Genomic DNA, 19264 nt, shown 5'->3' with positions numbered 1-19264 from the left:
CGTTAATACGTACTACGATGCGTGAGAGAAATCACCGTCGAAACGTTGCCAATAAGCAACAAGTTAGCGTGCGAGCTATACGCAACAAGTCTCATAATAGAATTAAGTTTTTGTACGTTTGTACGAACTTGGGAAAACAAAGTTAAATGTATTTCTTCGTATAAATTCGATTCGTGTCTAGGAGCGTGGTTAAATGTAACGAATAAAGGTACGCAGACTGTATTTTTTTTTTTTTTTTTTGTAATATAAACATTTTTCTTATTCAAACGTATGTTCTTACATTTACACAGTACAAAAAATTATACTCAGACCTGCCGGCCCGCGGTTCATAATTGCTATGACTGGGGGCGACCGGTGATGGGGTAGTGTAGGACTTTGGGGGTGGATATTTTATAGGAGTTTTAAGGGCTGTACAATTGTCTCATCCATTCCATTCCGCCCCCAATACACGGCCCCTTGTTCTCATTCTCGCTCTCACTCACTCGTGTATTCTTCCCGGAATTTCGCTCAAAAAAACAACACACGCACGCGTTTATGCAGTTACATACAAGCAATCTTTCGTAATCACCTTCATTTATACACTGACGTTCGATAGTCGTGCTTCGCATCATGTTCGTATTCAGCAACATTTAAATATCGGTATTTCTTCGTTATAATTAATCGTAATAATGATAATCATAATCATAATAATTAATTAATAATAATTAATAATGGTATAATAAACTATCTATCTACGCGTGTAAGGTGTATTCTTTTGTCCATGGTTTATGGAGTGTGTAATCCCTTAAAGCCTAACTTTCTTTCGTATTTATATATGTATATGTATACATATAAGTATGTATAAATGTATTTACATACACGTAGCGGGAGAACGAATAATAGCTTTGTCTGCAGCAATAATACACAGAGTATGCCTATTTGCTTTTTTTTTTTCTATAACTTTATACATCGTCGTTATCATCAATTATCATTATCATTATCGTCGCTTGTGAATAATAAGGGTACTTTTTTTTTAATTCTTGTTATAATTTCCGTAATATTAACGTTACTTATCGACACTAAGAGATATTTAAAAATTTATTCGTTAAATATTATTTTAGTCAAGTCGTTGTATGCTAGAGACGAATGTTGAGATCAAAGAAATTGCGGATTTCAGGATTCCAGTGATTTGTTTCTCCTTATTTCTTCGCTTGTTGCTTGCACGTCGGTTTCGAGATTACCAGCAGTAGAGAACATCTGACGATCGATAAGCGCACCAACGGCGCGAGATGCTAAATCACATACACCTGTCCTCGAAAGCTGCTGCCTTCCTCTCTCTTTTTTCTGCTTTTTTCCATTCTCCATCTCCTTCTTCTTCTTCTTCATCTTACTCTGCTACCACTTGAGGTTGCGAACAAATCGTGAACGTTCAACTATGATATTCGCCGATTTACGAGTGTGTGAAAAACGTCATCGTGGAACACAATGAACGAGGACGGCAATGGCTTTCAAGAATTCAGACATTGCGCAACATACCGTGAATAGCAGCGGTTTGTTCTATACGAGAACAGTTGAATGATAGGAACTCGGCCTCTCATCTGCGAATTCTGCATGACTAATCTGTTTCTTTTTGTTCTTTCTTCCTTCTTTTTCTTTCGCCTACCTATACACGTACGATACACAACGTGTAAACGCGTGAGACAGTCCACATTGTTCAACATTGGCACTTCGAAAATCGTTACAGCTTTACTTTGCATTAAATAATGTTACCATAGTTTATCGATATTAATTATAATACAATTAGAATATCGCTGCTCTATCGGATAGACGGTTTACGTGATTCGACAAAAATAACAGATCATTTTTACTTTGCTCTTTTTCTGCTTTTTTCTTGTCCTCCTTTTCACTTTGTTTTCATCTTACTGTTCTTTTTACTGGGTCATCACTGGGCCACACAATATTAATCCAATCTATAAAAACATTAAATTCAATCGAGTCTATTCTCATCGATATCTCATATCCTATAATGATAATATCGAAAGATTTGTTTAGCAATTTCCCTTGTTATTTTTGTTCTGATGCCTTAATTTAAACGACGGTGGTCATACAAACCTTCGGAGAAACTTTGCTCGGTATAGCCGATATATCTTTCGAAGAAGAAAAACAAACTGAAAAACGTATATATCCGAGGAAGCCGAACTGCGATTTATCGCGTGTAATTGCGTTAACGCGCAATGGTCGAGTCATCTTATTCCAGAAACTTGACCGTTGCGAACAGCTTAGGCAGTGTTTTCCTCTTACACTCGCCTCCCGCGCGAAACACAAGGACGATAGCAGGAAATATATATCGGCCATTTGGCAAAGCGCTTCTATGTTTGCTTTCGTTAAATCGATACCAAAAAAGCACCAGATCACGAGAGCACATAACGCGGATCGACAAGTATCACTGATCCAGCTAACAATTTAATCGACATCTAATTGCACAAAGGTACCTCTAGACGATCCTTTTCGTAGATGCTAGTAAGAATTCATTACACAATAATCCATTATCTACATTTATATAATATAGACAATATGTATTGAATACAGGCACGATATAAGTAATTACAAATAATGCATGATCCAAAGTTCTCCTCATAGGTATCACAATGATAACGGACACGGCGCGCGCGCGTTCGCGGGACCGACTCCATAACTTCAATGAAAAAAAGCCGCGGACTTCATGTCCGCAAGCACGTTGCTCGAGAGGAAGGAAAAAGTATGTGTAAAAGGAAAATTCAAATGAAACAACGAATAATCTCATTGGCTCAGCCAATATCGAAAAATGAAACTTTTGAGTTACTCGTCAAATATCACAACAAATTCTTGCACCTTGATACAGGTTTTATCAGAGTATCTGGGATTTATTCTCCTGTCGTCTCGAACCGATCCCGGGCATATGCTATTCGGGAGACGGATACACGACCCGATAACAGGTTACGCACTCACTGCTATAGCGAGACTTTAGTCAAACAACGATCAACGGCTCTTGCGACCGCGACAGGGGGCCTAGGGCTACGTCTCCTCCTTCTTTATCTCGTTATTAGACTTAAGCTTGGCAAGAGTTTCTTCCTTCACGTTACTCAATACGGCCAGCGAATCTTTCACCGCGTGGTAGATTATGTTCTTGATTTGCAACTTGTCTTCGTGATTCGTGTGCGTGTCCGATAACGCACGGAACTCTTGCGTTAGGTGGAAGCAATGCGACACGTTTTCTGGAGATACGAAATCTTCGGCTACCTTTATACAATTGTGAAGGTTACGGACTTGATGCGGCGCGCCAGCTGGCACGAATACTGCATCGCCTAGGCACTGTACGATAGCGTATCTGTAACAAGGGAGAGAAACACATCTTTATTTTTACAAATACTTCAGAAAGCTACGAGAGACAGTGAGATCGTCGAATGAACGCAATGCTTACCCTTCGACGCCGTATTCGCGGTACAGCCGTTCTCGCAAAGGTCCATCAAGATAACAGCTTTGATCGTGAATTGGATCGTGGTGCGGCTCCAAACGAGCCCCTCGTTCCAAAGCTACCGCGTTCAATAGATCCCTGATCTTGTCGGCATCTCGCGCTGCGTATATGTGCCACAATGCGCCCGGTGCTTCTCCACGTTCACGAACACGACGGCGTGTCAAGATGTCACAGCCGGCTTCGTCTATCGCTCGTAGTGCTTCTATAACATTGATACAATCACGATTGTTAATTCTTCGAAATTTAATTTGTTTTAGATAAAAACAACACAAAATTATGGTAAATACCTTTGACGTATTCGTCGTTATCGGCATCCTTCGGAATTCCCACGTAGACCATAACGTTGACCGCATCGGAAATATCTAGATGAAGGTTGGTTGTTCCCTTATTGGGATGAAGAGCCGATCCGTAAGCGTTGTACATTTTGGGTCCCAAGTCTGGTCTCACGAAGCAATCCGGTAGACGGCTAGCCAGGTTCAATCTTCCGTTTCGATGGGTATACTCCGACAACGGCAAAACTTTCATTAAATCCGCGAATCTCGATGGCAATAATTCCGCGAAGTCTTCGCCCGGCGGCCAATCCTTCAATTTCAATAACATTGGATTTCCCCTCTCATCCTTTAATCTCTTCGAGAAGTGTTCGAATCCTTCCCAGAATTTACGCATTGGTTGGTTCGGTACCAAATTTCCTGTCATGCAGTTGATCAAGTCGTTCTTCTCGTCGCCAAAGTCTCTAGCGAACGAATCCGGGTGCCACAGATTGATATCTAACGACTTCGCAACGTCCGACACGATGACTGGCTGTCCGCGTTTCCACTGGTCTTGAAATATTCTATAATTGTTAGGATTGTTTGGATCGTTTAACCTGAGCAACTTTCCATCACAGAGCCACGAGTGCGGCACATCCGGATACAGACTCTTACTTTCGGTAAGCGTCATGATCCGAATTGGCAACGGTTCTCTTCCTTTCTGCGTCCATTTGTATCTTCTGACAAAATGCTTCAATTCCCTCGGTTTCTCGTCATCCAGTTCACCTTCCCTCTCTTTCTTCACGCTGTGTTCTATTACGCTGGATATAACCTCATCCAGCGTGTCCATTTTCGACTTTTTGCCAGATTTCGCGACGTTGTTCTGCGCGTTGTTTCCGGAAGTAACGTTAACATTGCCGGAATTATTGGTCGGTGAATTCGATCTAGATCCACTACCGTTTGATTTATGGGACGGTCGGATAAGCAATTCTCTCAAGGTCGAGTAATTGCCATCTCGATCCTCATCGGAATCCGAGCTAGAACCACTTTCGTTTTTATCCTGATTCTGCAGAGCCACATCCGCCAGCCAATTCAACGGAGAGTTTTTGTCTTCGCCGTTCGTTTTGTTCTCCGACGATCCGTTCGATTCATTCACTTTCTTCTCTTCTTTGATTTCCTGTTTAACATTACCGTTCAGAACCGGTACCGTGTCGCCTTTTATCATGTTCCGTAAATATTCGTTGGGAGAGGTCTGAACGACTAGCGTGCAACCACAGTGCTGTGGTATTCCCCATTCCGCGCGGCATTCGTGCAACCGTTGCCCGAGACGTGTCAAGCTATCGCCGGCGATAATTTGCGTGAGCATAAGTCGTTCGGGCTCGTGCACTTGTCTATTCGTACACAAAAGCCACGAAAAATCGTCTCTATCCTTGCCGCTCTCTCCCCAAATCTTGATCGTTCCATTCTTGCGTCCCTAATAACATTTATGATTTGTGAAATCGCCACGAATAAAAATTTACATATATAAACGCAGCTACGTTTCACACGTCAGAGTTAAAGAGCTCGATTTTTATAGGTATAATCACGTGGATTTCAACGAACTATTTATCATCATGTCCTACGAATGAATATAGATTTACAAAGATGAAAAGAAATGTTCTCACCTTGTAACAATCGATGCATACGACGAAGCCACATTTTCCGCAAGCCCAGTGATAGTTGAACAGGGTCGTCTCGCAGACATCGCACATCTCTCGAACACCTTGCACCACTCTCTTCCAAGCGACTGTTCCGTCTACAAGTCCCGAACTTGCTGTCAAGGTGAAGAAACAATCGATACGCAAAGCGTTAAATCATGCGAACAAAGGAAATACTCCAAGCTAATTTTCCTCGCGTATAATTGCATGCTTATGAAAATATCGAATTAAATATTTCCAACGTAAATGAATAATATACACAACAATGAAATAAAAAAAAAAAAGCTAAATGACCATATCTCATGCTAAATATACTCAATTTGTTTTTTGTTTTAAATTTATTCTCGTAATATCTTATATATATACGCAACATCGATACTATGAAACATGCGTGAAGACATATAAACATTGATTTTTTAAATTTTTACTCTGTATTTTTCAATGACCATATTACCTAAATGCTCGAATCCAACATGAAAAATTTACCTTCTGCCATGTGTTGTTGAAGAGCGTCCTTTTCTTGATGCAAGAGGTCACAGAACTGATCTCCGACTTGGCGAAGTAGTCTGTGAGCCATTTCCAAATCTAGATCTTCTTTGTCTCCTTTCTCTTTATCGTTCTTGTCGGACTTTTCATCCTTCTTCGTGTCCGTATTCTCTTTTCCTGGTAACCATAATCGAAGATCTACCTGTAACACGAAAACCAAACGATTGTTCGTTATTCTTGCAAACGTGCCTTGATAAAAGGCGCGACAATTTCGAATACTTACCTCAGACGCATCTTTATGAGGGTCGCTAAATCCTGCTATAGCCAACTGTCCGTTTTTCGTGTACCGTAATCTACGGAATGCATAAAATCTGCAGAAAATATTTTGAGGAAGATTTTTGGAGCGCTGGTGCGGTGTCCATCTGCACTCACGACATTTAGCCAACTTTGGAGCAACTTCGAAACAAGCGCCGTCTTGCAACCAACTGTCGCCGGTTTTTTTCAATTGTGATATCGGAGGTCTACGAAAGGGATCGCCCCTACCACCGCTTCCACCTGGCCCACTGTTACCACCGCTCGTACTATCGTCTCTACGTTCTTTCTTTTGACGAGGTTGTTGATCTTCTCCGCCCAATTCGTTACCTTTCGTAGTCTTTGGTCTTCTACCTCGTTTTCTCGGTTCCTTATTATTTCCTATTGAACAAACAGTACGATCTATTTGAGTAACGATGGAGAACATTTATTTAGCCATTTATACACAAATAACTTAGTTCAGTGTTAAAAAGCTCGTTATATTGTTTGTATTTCATAGATGCTAATCAATTCATTATTTCATCATCTTTTTGCCTAATAATTGTTATTAGAATATTTGAAAATAGCAAGCAAGGATTTTATATTGAAACAGGGTAAGTGTACGAAACGGGATAACAAGGGTTTCAAGAGCATGGCGAACCTAAAGAGTGTCAGGAATACAACATTTTAACTGTAACATGTATCAAACAATCTGCGTTATCGAATTCTATCGAATCTGCATTGTAATTATATTATTTAATTATCTATTTCAAAAAGTTGCTCGATATTTCTTCTATTACTGAATCCTACTATTTTATAATATTTGAATTAAGTTCAATATTTCACGTCGCTACGATAAACTATTTTTTCTAAAATATAAAAATTCTTTAAACTCTGGTTTCTGCAGTAATCTTGTATAATTTATCTATCATTCTAGCATATTTTTTGTGTACTTAAAAAAAAACAATAATCTACTTCACTTATGTTCCTCGATAATTATTTCAATTTATTTGAATGCTTGAATCCGAATGGATAGATCAATGGTATTCCTGAATTTCTCGAGTTCTCGCATGGCTCTATAGAAAGGATTAAGTGTACGACCATGGAACACGGATCACTTACCCTGCAAGTGAATAGTTAGTTCACCTGATGGGAAGTCCATTTACAAGAAGCTACGTCAACTAACCGTTTCCCGACGAATTGTTGGAATTGGCCGTGGTATGCCGCACCCTCGACGTAGGTTGAATGGAACCCAACTGTTCGCTGGTATCGCTAGCAGAACCAGCCTCGCTCTCGTTACTAGACTCGCTGCCTACACCAGTCCCTCCAGCTTGCTTGTCTTCCTTTCGCCTCCGCTGATCTTCCGCGGTCGTTTGCTGCCTCCGTGCTGCGCCCTTCTTTCGTTTTACCTACCACAGGGCACAGATTATTAAGTAGTCAGGAAGTTCATGCTCTTGCCGAAACTACTGCCAAAATACTACGAAAACCTAGATATACGCGCGCGCGCATGCAAAGGACACGCACGACGCACGCACACCGTACCGTATACATATATCGTTTACAGTATGGCTTCCTATTCCAAGCAAATCAATTTCCGAATCGAATTAAGTTACATGCAATAAGTCTAGATAATTTCAAACGAATGGTTTAATATAGAGAAAAATAAAAAAGAAGCTAAAAAAATATAGCTCTTCTCTCATAAACAACAGAATAATTTAACAAGTTCTCGAAAGTCGAACATATATAACAGAATTCAAACAATCGTTTTGAGGTTAGGTTTCTTTAGTCGCGTATATATATAGGACGAAATCGCTTCACACTTTACCAATGCTATCCACTCAGAGCTATACATGTCGCACGGTCGATAATCGTTCGTAGAGCACATATATCAGCGTCAAAGTTCGAGAAACTCGTGCCAAAATAATTTCATTACATCGTACGGACAACGTTCGAAGACACCTTTCTACTTGTGGCTTGTATTGGCAGAGCAGTATTATCAAAATGGCGGCGAAAGAGGCGGGAAATTCAAACGCAACAGTGGCGGGAAATTCAAACGCAACCGCGGCGGGAAATTCGAACGCGCAACTCTGACGCTACGTGGATTTCGCAGCAGACGTAATAATCGTGTACATGCTTCGACACAATTGAACTACTAATTATACGATACAACGATGAAAACCGTTACGAATGATACATCGAAAATCTACATACTACCAGAAAAAGAGCGTAGACATGAGTAAAGGAAAGGATGTAGTAGTTATATTCAGAACACGACCTATTTAGAGAACCATGCAAGAATAATGTAACAGACGCTACATTGAGTCACTACAACGAGTCCAAACGACTTAGACGTCCGACTCTAGAAAAGTAATAAGATAGATACGATCCATATAGATACCTTGGGTGGCTTCCTTTTCGGCGGCGACTTCCTTTCCGGGTCGCTGCTTGACGAGTCTTCCTGTAACGTTTTCGTGTCCGTGGCGTGTCCGTTTAACGATTCTTTGTTCGCCGATTTACGACTACTTTTGGCAGTGACCTTGCTTTTATTGATGCTGTTCACCGCCATACTACCGATATTGTGAATAGAGTTGACGGCGCTAGGCAAACAAGTGGTGGTCGTATTGCCGGAGACGTTCGAAGATGTGTCGCGTTCTTTGTTGTTCAACGACTGCGACGGTGCTTGGGAGATGTTCATAGGCAAAGTGACACAAGTACCACTACCTACGACGCCCGTTGTATCTTCCGTCCCATCTTCGCCGGAATGCCTCTGAAGCCAAGCCTTCTTCAGCTTGTGTACGGGATAACTGGTACTGCTGGGTGGTCTAGGTGCGGGACTATTGGATTTTTCGCTATCAACCGTGCTCGGATTAGCTTTGGCGGGCGTGCCGGGAGCACTAGGTGCTGGACTGGGCGCCGTGGAGGGTGCTGGACTGGGAATGGGCGCGGGACTCGGTGCCGCGCTCACCGTCGGATTCAGCGAGCTGACGCTACCCGTACTGGCCGGTCTCACGGAACCATCGCCGCTGGCAGTTCGTGGCGTTGGACTGACCGCTGTCACGGTACGTTCCTGTGTCGTCTGTGTGTTCGACTGGGCCAATAGAGCGACCGTGGTGTTGACGACGGTGGTGATCGAGGTCGCCGCCGAAGCTATCAACGGGCTCGGTTCGCTCACTCTCGAGAGGACCGGTGGTCCGACGCATTGCAACGATAGTGGCTGTGGTTCCTCTGTTCTACGTTTCTTGCAGACTTCCAGCGAGACCGGTTGGCCGGAATTCTCGGTCAACGACGGAGTGGGCGCTTTCCTCTTAGGCGAACCGGATCTCTCCACTCCGAGATCGAGCGGCTGCGTTTGGAAAGAGGTGTTGATCTGAGGTTGCGCGTGTTGCACCGTCTGACCGGGTTGCTGATGAGGACTCGTGTGATGCGCCGGATGCGCGATGGGCCTGGACAGGGGCGCCGAAGCTGCAGTCGGCGGAGAACCGTGAAGGGGTGGCGGTGGAAGCTTCGCGGCTGGCATCGAGCCGGTATAACCCCTAGGATCGTAGACGGATCTACTGTGCGCGGGCGGCGGCAGAGGTGGAGGCGGCGCCCCGTGATGGTGAGGCACTTGCTGGTAAGGCGAGCTACTGGCCTTCGAGGTGAGAGGTATCGGGGCTGCGACCGCCGGCTCGGAAGCTCTGCAGACCGGCGTTCCGGTCATAATACCCGAATTCGGTTTCCCGTAGATGTGAGGCGGCGCTGGGCTACTGACTTTCGGCTTAGAGCCTGCCGGCGCGGCGTAATGTGATGTCGGTGAGGCCGTGGGCGGATGCGGATGTGGATAAGAATACGAGGACTTGGCAGTAGCGTAAGGTAGGCCGGGTTCCGGCCTGGTAAGATAACGTGGTTCGGGTGGCGATGGATGCGGTGGCTGATGAGGATGTTGAGCGTGCGGCGACTGACGATTGTGCGAATGCGGTGGATGCCCGTGCGGACTGGGTAACTGCGTCGTGGTCGTAGACCCGCTACTGCTTCGGTGATGACCCTGAGGTATGCTCTTCGCCGCCTGTAGTCCGTCCAGGTGGTGAAGATGGTGAGGACTCTGCGTCGGACTTCTGTACTCGTACGGTTTGTGCTGCGGCGGGACCGACTGTACGTTCAGATACGGCATGATCTTCGGACTCGGCGAGTGTTGCTGCGACGTCGGCACTTTCGGAAGCTCTCGACCTTCGTTCTTCACTATCACCGAGCTCTTGTGATCCGGCAATAAAGAAGGAGGATTCTGGAGAATCTCCCGACCGTGATGGTCTCGCTCGAGACCTCCGGCCAAACCGCTTTTACTCGGTAACGACTTGTGCGGTTGACCTACGTCACTCTTCACCTTAATATCGTGTATATACGGTGACTGTGGCTGGTACGTCGAGTAACTGAACAAGCCGACGTTTGGCTCCACCTTTGGCAGGGAACTGTGCGACGGCCCTACCACCGGTGGTGGTTTCTCGTGAAGACTGCTAACGGGCAGCGACGACTTGGAAGTTCTCGAGTGCGCCGGTGGTGGTGGATAATCGACTTTGCCAGGTACGCTCGACGGTCGAGACACCTGCGCCAAAACAAACCAGAATGACTACCATTAACGCGGTATTACCAATATTGGCATATAGCAATCGCCGCAGAAACGAACGTTTACGCCGAGTATCGGCGATAGTGCGGCCGTTCTCTCTCGATCGATCTCTCGATCGTTACAACCACGCGCATACGTACCTGTTGAGTCGGAGGCGCAGTGGCTGCATAATAAGCGGCTCTCTGTTGTGCCGCGACATGGTCCCTGGCCTCGGCTTGCCTGTGCAGTCTCTCGGCCGCGACCAGGTGTTCCCTTATCCCCAGGTTCTCAGTTTCTCGTTGTCGCTGCTCCCTCGCGTCCCGCTCCCTCGCCTCGCGTTCCCTTTCCTCGCGCTCGCGTTGCTGTTGCTGCGCGACGGTGACTGGATGCGCCGCCGCCGCACCTGGCCCGGGATGATGATGGCCTACATGCGCTGTCATTGCGGAATGCGGCGTGGCGTGCGTTCTGCTTCCTGGTGGTGGTAATGGGATGAACGTGTTCCATGCCATCGAGGTCGACTGCATGTTTCTCTGCGGAACATAAGACACCTACTTCAATAAATACTGCCAATCAGTTTGTCGGTTTGACCCGGATGATCGTCACGCCCGTTCGCTGTTTCCTCCCCGATATCCGTCACTGTCCACGTGTGCCGGTCAGAGAGACACGAAACGCGATACGCGACTTCTATTTTCGCGTTCGTCGTCACAGTTGCGCGCGCGGGTGCACGCGCGGAAACGCATTCGACACCGACATCCGAGGAGAAAGCAATCTACTATACTCTCGCTGACGCCATCGTCTTAGCAACTTTCCTAATGATATACGATTATTAGTCCGGTAATATTTTATACATCTGTGGGAAATTCGTAGATACAAGAACGCATAGAATGCGCATAGTACGCGAAAATATACAAAATTTCCAAAGTATAGTACTCGTTATAATATTTAGTCGATGAATCAAATTTCTGCTTAGTTGCGTTCAGAAAAATAAAAAATTGTAGAAATTCGCAGTTCAATGCGTGTTTTCAACTCGTTTATGTGTAGCACCTCTGCGATGAATGCAAAAGATTCCGTAGTCCGTATTACGTATTTTACATTTTTCCTAAGAAATTTCGTGCGAAAATCTTCTGTTGATAAATCGCGATCTTTCCGAACGATTGACCGAATATGATACATATAATTTTCTTCGAAACGTTGTCGATAAAGTAATTGACGCGTGAATCATTTGAACTTATATCGATAGCAAAAGACACTGATCAAACCACATTCTACCCGCAGCGTGTGTTCCTCTCGTCGAGTCTGTTGGACAGTCGTAACACCAAGATCTCGAGAAGTCGATTGGAAACGTGAACACGACTGGAACTTTCCAAGTATATAATACAGTCATCAATCCTATAATAGTAAATCTTATAAATCCAAGAAATCCAAGATTTCCACCTGATTTGATTCTGTACATATCATTCGATAAATACTCAGAACATCAAGATCGAATCGTTTATAACAGAATACTAATCGTCCATCTAATTTTATTCCAACTTTTCCTCGAATCGATTTGTCACGATAGTAAGGAAAATCTCTGGCATTGGTATTTTTCTACGATTAATCAAGGCCGCCAGACCATCGAGTCACCAGATAAAATTTATCAACGACGATGATCCAGACGATCAGGAGGAGAGAACTAGAATGAACGACCATTTATGAAGAGAGAGGCAGTGAGAGAAGGAGGAAGACTTTAAGTAGCTTGTCACGAACAGGCCGCGAATCTAATTATGGCCTCATCCTAGAAGAAGGTTTACGATGCTAATCGAGCCGTGAGCAAATGTCAACTCACGTGGACTGTTTGCTCGTTGTTCGCGTCATCTTTACCCGCGCGTATTTCTACCTTCTATGTACGTTCGTGGTAATCGCAATTTCGTGACTTCTCTAAAGTTTCTTTCACCTGCTATCACGACACACGCATTTCCACGCGAAAGGGAGTCGAAGCTTTGTCAAAGGTATCGAGCACATCGATTATCGCCAGGATGTGAACCTGCATCGCGACAAAAAGACACATTTGCATCTGACCAAGAGTAAATTACCGATGTGTCATTGAAGAAGCATGTTCGCGTTTATCCAAAGGCAAGAAAGCGTCTCGAAGATCTGCTGGCTGGCGAACAGAACACGAATAGAACGAAGATCGACGATCCTCGGTGGTATTCTGTTGATCGCGTGGAACGCGTCTGACCCCGAGCCTGTATCAGCCGAGATTGTACCCGTGTTTTGTCCGCGTAGGAGCATTATACGCGGTTGCGTTTTGTTCACGTATTGCATTCCTGACAAAAGGCGCAGAGCGGGAGAGGAGACCGAACAAAAGCTCGTAAAACGCTCGTTAAAAGCACGAGACGACACGCGCGAGCCAGTCGACAGAGAAAGGAAGGGGAAGGGGGACGGGTGTTGCAGACCGAACCTGAGAGATTGCGCTTAATAAAAGCCAGAACACGGCATTCAGGCTCAATCAGGCACAGGGACTGGCTGCTATTGGTTCGTTGACTTTCTCTTCCTCGACTCTTAACCACTGACGCTTAATCTGCTTTTTGTTCCCGGCGAACGTGTTAGCCAGCGCGCTACTCCCAACTCTCCTCTTTCTTTCTCTCTCTCTCTCTCTCTATTTTATTTCTCCTTCAAGTCGTGCTCCAAATGATTACAGATCGAGTATCAGAGAATAGTCTATTATTAGTACATGCACGCTTTACGAGATGGAACTTTTCACGCACGATGACTCCTCTCTAAATATTTATAGGATATAGCAGGGTTGCTCGAAGCTGCTGCGAAGCATCGACGTTTTAAAATTCAACCTTGAACTTTGCATGGAATAATCAGACTTGTGTACACGATAGTATGTGTCAGCTAATCCATTTATTATAACATTTACATACTGGTTAATTAGGTTCATGTATATTCAATTTTCAATCATTTATTAATTTCCTTTTTAGTCGTTCTATTAATCATGGTCCGGTGGTGATGGCGATGACGCGAGACGCGTATACAGAGTCGACACTCACGACTCTCGTCTACGAACGTCACGCTTTTTAAACGTGCACCAATTTGCCCGTATTTCGCAACCGGCACGGATGTATCGCGCGAACTCCGCGTCCTAACGAGCGCAACGATTCATGCCGTGCGAGCAAATCTAGCTGGGCTTGAGTCATCGCGTTCCTACTTCCTAAACGAGCTACCGCTAATGTCGACGATGCGTATCGCGCAAGAAACATTAGTCTGGCTACTGTATATCCGTTAAGCGAATCCAAGCCGATCGAATTCTCTTAATCGATACACGATAGACGATAAGCAGGATAACGATAAGTTGGTCGTTTAAATTTCGTTAACTGATATCGATGGTGGTTGCTTTCTGTTGTAGACAAAATTTCCAAAATTTATAAAAATGCCATTTTATTGTTCGAATAAAGTTAACGATAAGGCTATTTATTTAAGTATACTACGTATAATAACATATAGTATAACGTACTACGTATAACAACATACAGTAACATAATGTACGAAATAATATTATAATAATAAATGTACGATAATATTTCCTCTAATAATAAAATTGTTCTGAGATAGTTGGAATAAGAATTAAAAACAGTGTTGTCGGAGAGTGGAAAATCTCTGGCGACCGACTGTATAAAACGAATATATAGTTAGAGGTAAAGAAATCGATGTTCGATCGAGGCTTTGAATTCCACGATGCACCTCCGTAGACAAAACACGTTACTCGAATCGCGACGAGATCGAAACGTTAAATAATACGATCGAAAGCGAAGGACTATCGTGGAATATTCCACTTGTAACACGCGGCGAAAATAACACCACTCGCATTGCAAATGACGGCAAAAGAACATTTCCTCTACTGTGCAAACTGCCTTTGAATTACAAGCAATCAACGATGACAGTCAAGTTTGCGTAGCACCATTAATCTCGCGGACGAAACTTCTCGATAAGAAAGAAACGGAGATCGTAACGACATCCACGCAACTTTTTCATTCCAAGACTTAATGATACGAATGTTGAACGGAAGAGGAATATTATCATCGTTCCGGTGAACCAAGCAGCGTATCAATTATGTAATCACACGCGGCTCTTCGGTGATAAAACTCCCACGAACTTCCACAATGACATTTACGCGGTGCAAATAATAGTAGAAAGCTCGTTTCTTGCCTCTCTACTTTACGCTTTCGATCGTGTTACGTCGATTATCACCGATCCAGCACATTTCAATTCCATTTTATTTATCCGCGCGCTCGCTAATGATGTCGAAGCTGAAAACGTTTAATCGCCACACGATCGCCGCACGATCGTTGAATTAAAATCGTGCGCGCCATCGAGGCCACTTTCGTTAACTGGCCCAATCGAGCCGAGTATTGAGTGTATCGAAAGAAATAACGGCATGGAGGAGATTGGACGCGAGATTAAAACGCGCATCCCCGTCTCTTTGTTTCCTTTCCTTTTCTTTATTTATATACAGGGTGGTTGGTAACCGGCGGTACAAGCGGAAAGGGGGTGATTCTACGCGAAAAAAGAAGTGGAAAATATAGAATAAAAATTCTTTTTTAAATCTTTCCATCGAGACAACGAGATCTACGGTGGGATCGGGTTATAACGTACCGCGGGCGTACCGAGCGAAAATTCAAAGTCGATTTTCTCGAACACAAAGCCTCAAACGAAAAATTTCTATTCTATATTTTCGACTTCTTTTTTCGCGTAGAATCGCCCCCTTTCCGTTTGTACCACCGGTTACCAACCACCTTGTATATTGAATACTTAAGAGCTAGTGGCTCTTGCATATGTATAGCTAAGTTTCTCGATATGATGCTACGAAAACTTGTTAAAATTGCTATTGTATAATTGTACGTAATTGTCAGTTACTATACAGTGATATTTGGGCAGAAGAGAGAAAAAAGAATATATTAATATTTATATTGAATATTTCACAAAAATAAGTATTTCGATCAATAGCAGAATAATGACAAACTTAAATAAACTTAACGGAAATTTAATATACAGGGTATCAAACTGTACAACAAAGCACAAGCCGGAAGCAGATGAATCTATATACAAAAGTTAGTGGAAAATGTAGAGTGACACTTTCTCGTACAGTGTTCCATTTTTGGACAAAATAGAGACTGAAAGTTAAGTATGTGGTATTCGAATATGGCTAATTTCGGACACGGCAAGAATAGATAATCGCCAGGAGTTTATCTTACGTGTTAAAGTAAGTCGGAAGCGCGCAACAAAGTTTTTTCACAAAAGGCTTCGTTTCTTAGAAAAATAAATGAAAAACTTGGTCATAGGCGTCTACTAGGCCTTTAACGTTAACGATATTTCTTTAAGCAAATCGGAACACTGTGCAGTCGATATTCCGGACACGTTTGACATGTCGTGCTGTTTTTAAAAGGCCTACACAATCCTTCAACCTGACAGTCTTCATTTTCAATCATACACGACTACACATTACAACACACATTTTAAAAATAACCTCTAATTCCAGCTCAATGGGATTAAAATAGCACCCTGTCGTATTCGAATCTCGGTTTCTTTCATTTCCTCTCAGCCCCTGGCCCAGCGTCAGCACTATGACATTCATTATTTATCACGAAGCGAGCAGGCTATCAATGCGGGGGTGGACTGGTAGAAAAGAGGGGTTGGTCGTAGCCGATGAACGAAGTAAATCATCCACAGTTATAGCCGATCCTCTCTCGCTTCGATTAATCAATTCGTCGATTTACCCGTCCGACCCCGAAACGAACTTTCTTTCTGTCTCGGCCGACTGAAATTTTAATGCCAGGAATTATGGGGCTCTGGCTTTTCCTTCCACACTTGGGAAAACGTTGCTCGTTCGCTGACCGAGAACCAAGTTATCGGTAAAAGAAAACAAAGAGCGAGCAAGTAAAAATTATTAGAAAAATTATTCAAGGCTCTTGAAGACGTAAATTGTAATTTTGCAAAATACTTATCGCAATCGGTCATCGAACGACCTCAACGGATATATCGGGAAAGTCGACAAATATTTGTCGTTCGCAATAGTCCAACGAGTTTATCGACAAAAATAAGACTGGACGTTATCGCGCTCATTTTACGCCGGTCTGAAATGAATGGCGAGCACCAATGATTATAGAGTAGAAGATGATAAACGATTATTTCCCTTCGTATTTTTATATCGATGATTCTTATTCGCTAATTAATTCGAATACGGACAGATAAGCCGATAACAGATAAGTTTATCGGCATAGGTAACCATATAAATAATTCGCTTGCTTTTAAATAAATAACACGACTGAAATGAACTTCGCGTACATTAATCTATTCACCGAGGGAAACACGTCAAGTAAACACACGAATTTCTATTGTTCGAACGAGCTGCTTTGTTTTTGCTGAAATAAATTATATCTCTATGAATCAGTCTGAAATTCTGTTATAATTATTGATTATAAAGATAATGAAGAAATTACGGTCGATAATTATACGGTAAATTCCTCTCAGCCAATTATTACATCACACGACGAAAGCAACGACTAGAGTAACAAATCGATATAATAGATCCACTTTACAGCAAGGCTTCATCTCATCCGTGTTATCAATCGAGTCGACAAAACACTTCCACAAAAAGTCACGATAAGATAGTATTGGCAGGCTATTATCGGGTTCTGCTGCGAACACTCGGATAAAGAAAATCGTAATCGAACGCGTGACCAAAAACATTTTGCGTGTGCGATACGTACTTGTATATCGTTCGCTTTACAAAGGTCGACACCATCTTTACGATACAAATATTAGCGTTCAAATTTCAACCTGACCGTGACCAAATATTTTCCTGAACCCTGAGAAACAGATGAACGAGGGGAACAAAAAATTAGGCAAATAAATAGGAGGCAAACGAGCTGGAAACGACGCGAACAGTCATCGAAAGGAGTTCTAGCGTTAAATTCAAAGCCGCGTGGATTGTTTGCGAATAACATAGCGAAACGCTATCTTATCGCGACAGACGGGCCAAGAAACGTATTTATATTTCCAGCAAACAGATAGCTGGTGAGATGATAGGAGATAAGGGAGAAGGAACCGGAGCCGAGTAGATCTTTTTACACCTATAGTCAACAGCCGGCAAGCCGATAACCACACATTTAGTAATATTTGAGTACAGTTAACACGGTTGATTCACGTTGTTTACGAAGCCACGATGGGCCACGCACGAGATAACGATCACGTGAATCGACTATCAGGAATCTAGCGAATTCGCGCAATCGGATACGAAAGCTTTCAATGAGCCTCGTTCCTCGACTTCCAATGATATCGAATAAGGAAAAAGAGATAGAGGGTAATGGAGGAGAATACGAAAGAAACTTTTCGCGGAATCGCTCGCGAATAGGTAATCGACAGAGTAGAAGAAACTAAGAATGAGGAAGAGATTCGAAGAAAAGTTGGCGGGACGCCGATTGAATTAAGCATTAGATCGAAGGCTGGCATTTTATAGCTGGAGTTCTGCATACTCATCGGATTAACACGCCATGTTCCCCAATCGATTTTATAGAGCCGACATAGATTTAACTTTTACCTGGGCAACGTGGGTAAAAAAATGCGTATAATATTCGAAGCTTTAATATTCGAAACTTTTGCAGACAGCTCGACGCAAAAATATCAAAAGAAAATAAAAGGTTTGCCAGAAAATAGTGAATCCAGCTTTGAGAATGGAAAATTTCAAAAATCTGCCTGAGAGACATCGGTAGCTAAAGGCGAGGAACATAGATAGACGAGGAATCAAGGAAGGATAATTCGATAAGGATTACGTTCGAACGGGAACTAAAAGTTTTCGAGGGAAGAAGTTAGCTAACAGATGCGAGGCATATTTGCCGGAATCGCAGAGGCGCATTAAATTTCAGACGAGCTACGTCAAACGACTATAAGAGAGCCACGATAGCAACTTGCTGACGCCGCTGCGGAGAAACTACTCTCGAGGTTTCCTATGTACGTGCCTGGTCAGCAGGCGATGGGACTTGCTGACTGTTCGCATTTCTGTCTCTCCCCCGCGGACTCGGGCGTAACACCACGTTTCGCTTCGTCGAATTGAAAGGCAATGCTTAGAAAACGGATTGCCCGACGACACGAAGAGCAAAGAAGGAGGATGACAACAGACATGTGGGCAATTTTCAAACTCTTTTCTCTCGCTTTTCAACGGTTCTATCAGCGCCATTAAAAGCACGTAACAATAGGGATGACTGGAAGATCTTTCGACAGTTGCTTCTTTTTAACAAGGTGTGTCTCAACTGGAAGATTCTCACTAACTAAGCTGCGATCATCCTATCCTTTGTAATCGTCGTGATAATATACAACCTTTGAACAACAAATATATACACTAGCATATACAGTAACCTCTAAACATATTGCCACTACACCGTTAACAAACGATTTGAATTTATAATCGAACGATTCCATAAGAAAG

The 19264-nt window shown here is 43.3% G+C and overlaps 1 protein-coding gene across 5 annotated transcripts in view; it reads right to left on the bottom strand.

Annotated features, from left to right (window-relative positions):
- Positions 1–897: 897 nt before the first annotated feature.
- The window catches only part of LOC117235299 (probable JmjC domain-containing histone demethylation protein 2C), a 232455-nt gene continuing 214088 nt past the window's right edge, over positions 898–19264 (bottom strand). For 2 of the 5 annotated variants that reach the window (XM_033497179.1, XM_033497180.1), the window contains exons 10-18: positions 10956–11342; positions 8614–10794; positions 7402–7624; positions 6208–6617; positions 5925–6126; positions 5406–5554; positions 3781–5215; positions 3440–3695; positions 923–3346 (exon numbers count right to left, since the gene is read on the bottom strand). In XM_033497179.1, coding sequence (XP_033353070.1) covers positions 3034–3346; positions 3440–3695; positions 3781–5215; positions 5406–5554; positions 5925–6126; positions 6208–6617; positions 7402–7624; positions 8614–10794; positions 10956–11342 — 5556 coding nt within the window. In that variant the 3' untranslated portion in view covers positions 923–3033. Of the gene's footprint in view, positions 3347–3439; positions 3696–3780; positions 5216–5405; positions 5555–5924; positions 6127–6207; positions 6618–7401; positions 7625–8613; positions 10795–10955; positions 11343–19264 lie in introns of all 5 variants that reach the window. The other 3 variants (XM_033497181.1, XM_033497183.1, XM_033497182.1) reach the window with 3 other exon arrangements.

This window comes from Bombus vosnesenskii, unplaced genomic scaffold (assembly GCF_011952255.1).
Source record: "Bombus vosnesenskii isolate JDL3184/JDL3185 unplaced genomic scaffold, Bvos_JDL3184-5_v1.1 scf7180000013315, whole genome shotgun sequence".
NCBI lineage: Eukaryota > Metazoa > Arthropoda > Insecta > Hymenoptera > Apidae > Bombus > Bombus vosnesenskii.
This window is presented reverse-complemented; position numbering and strand designations above follow the sequence as displayed.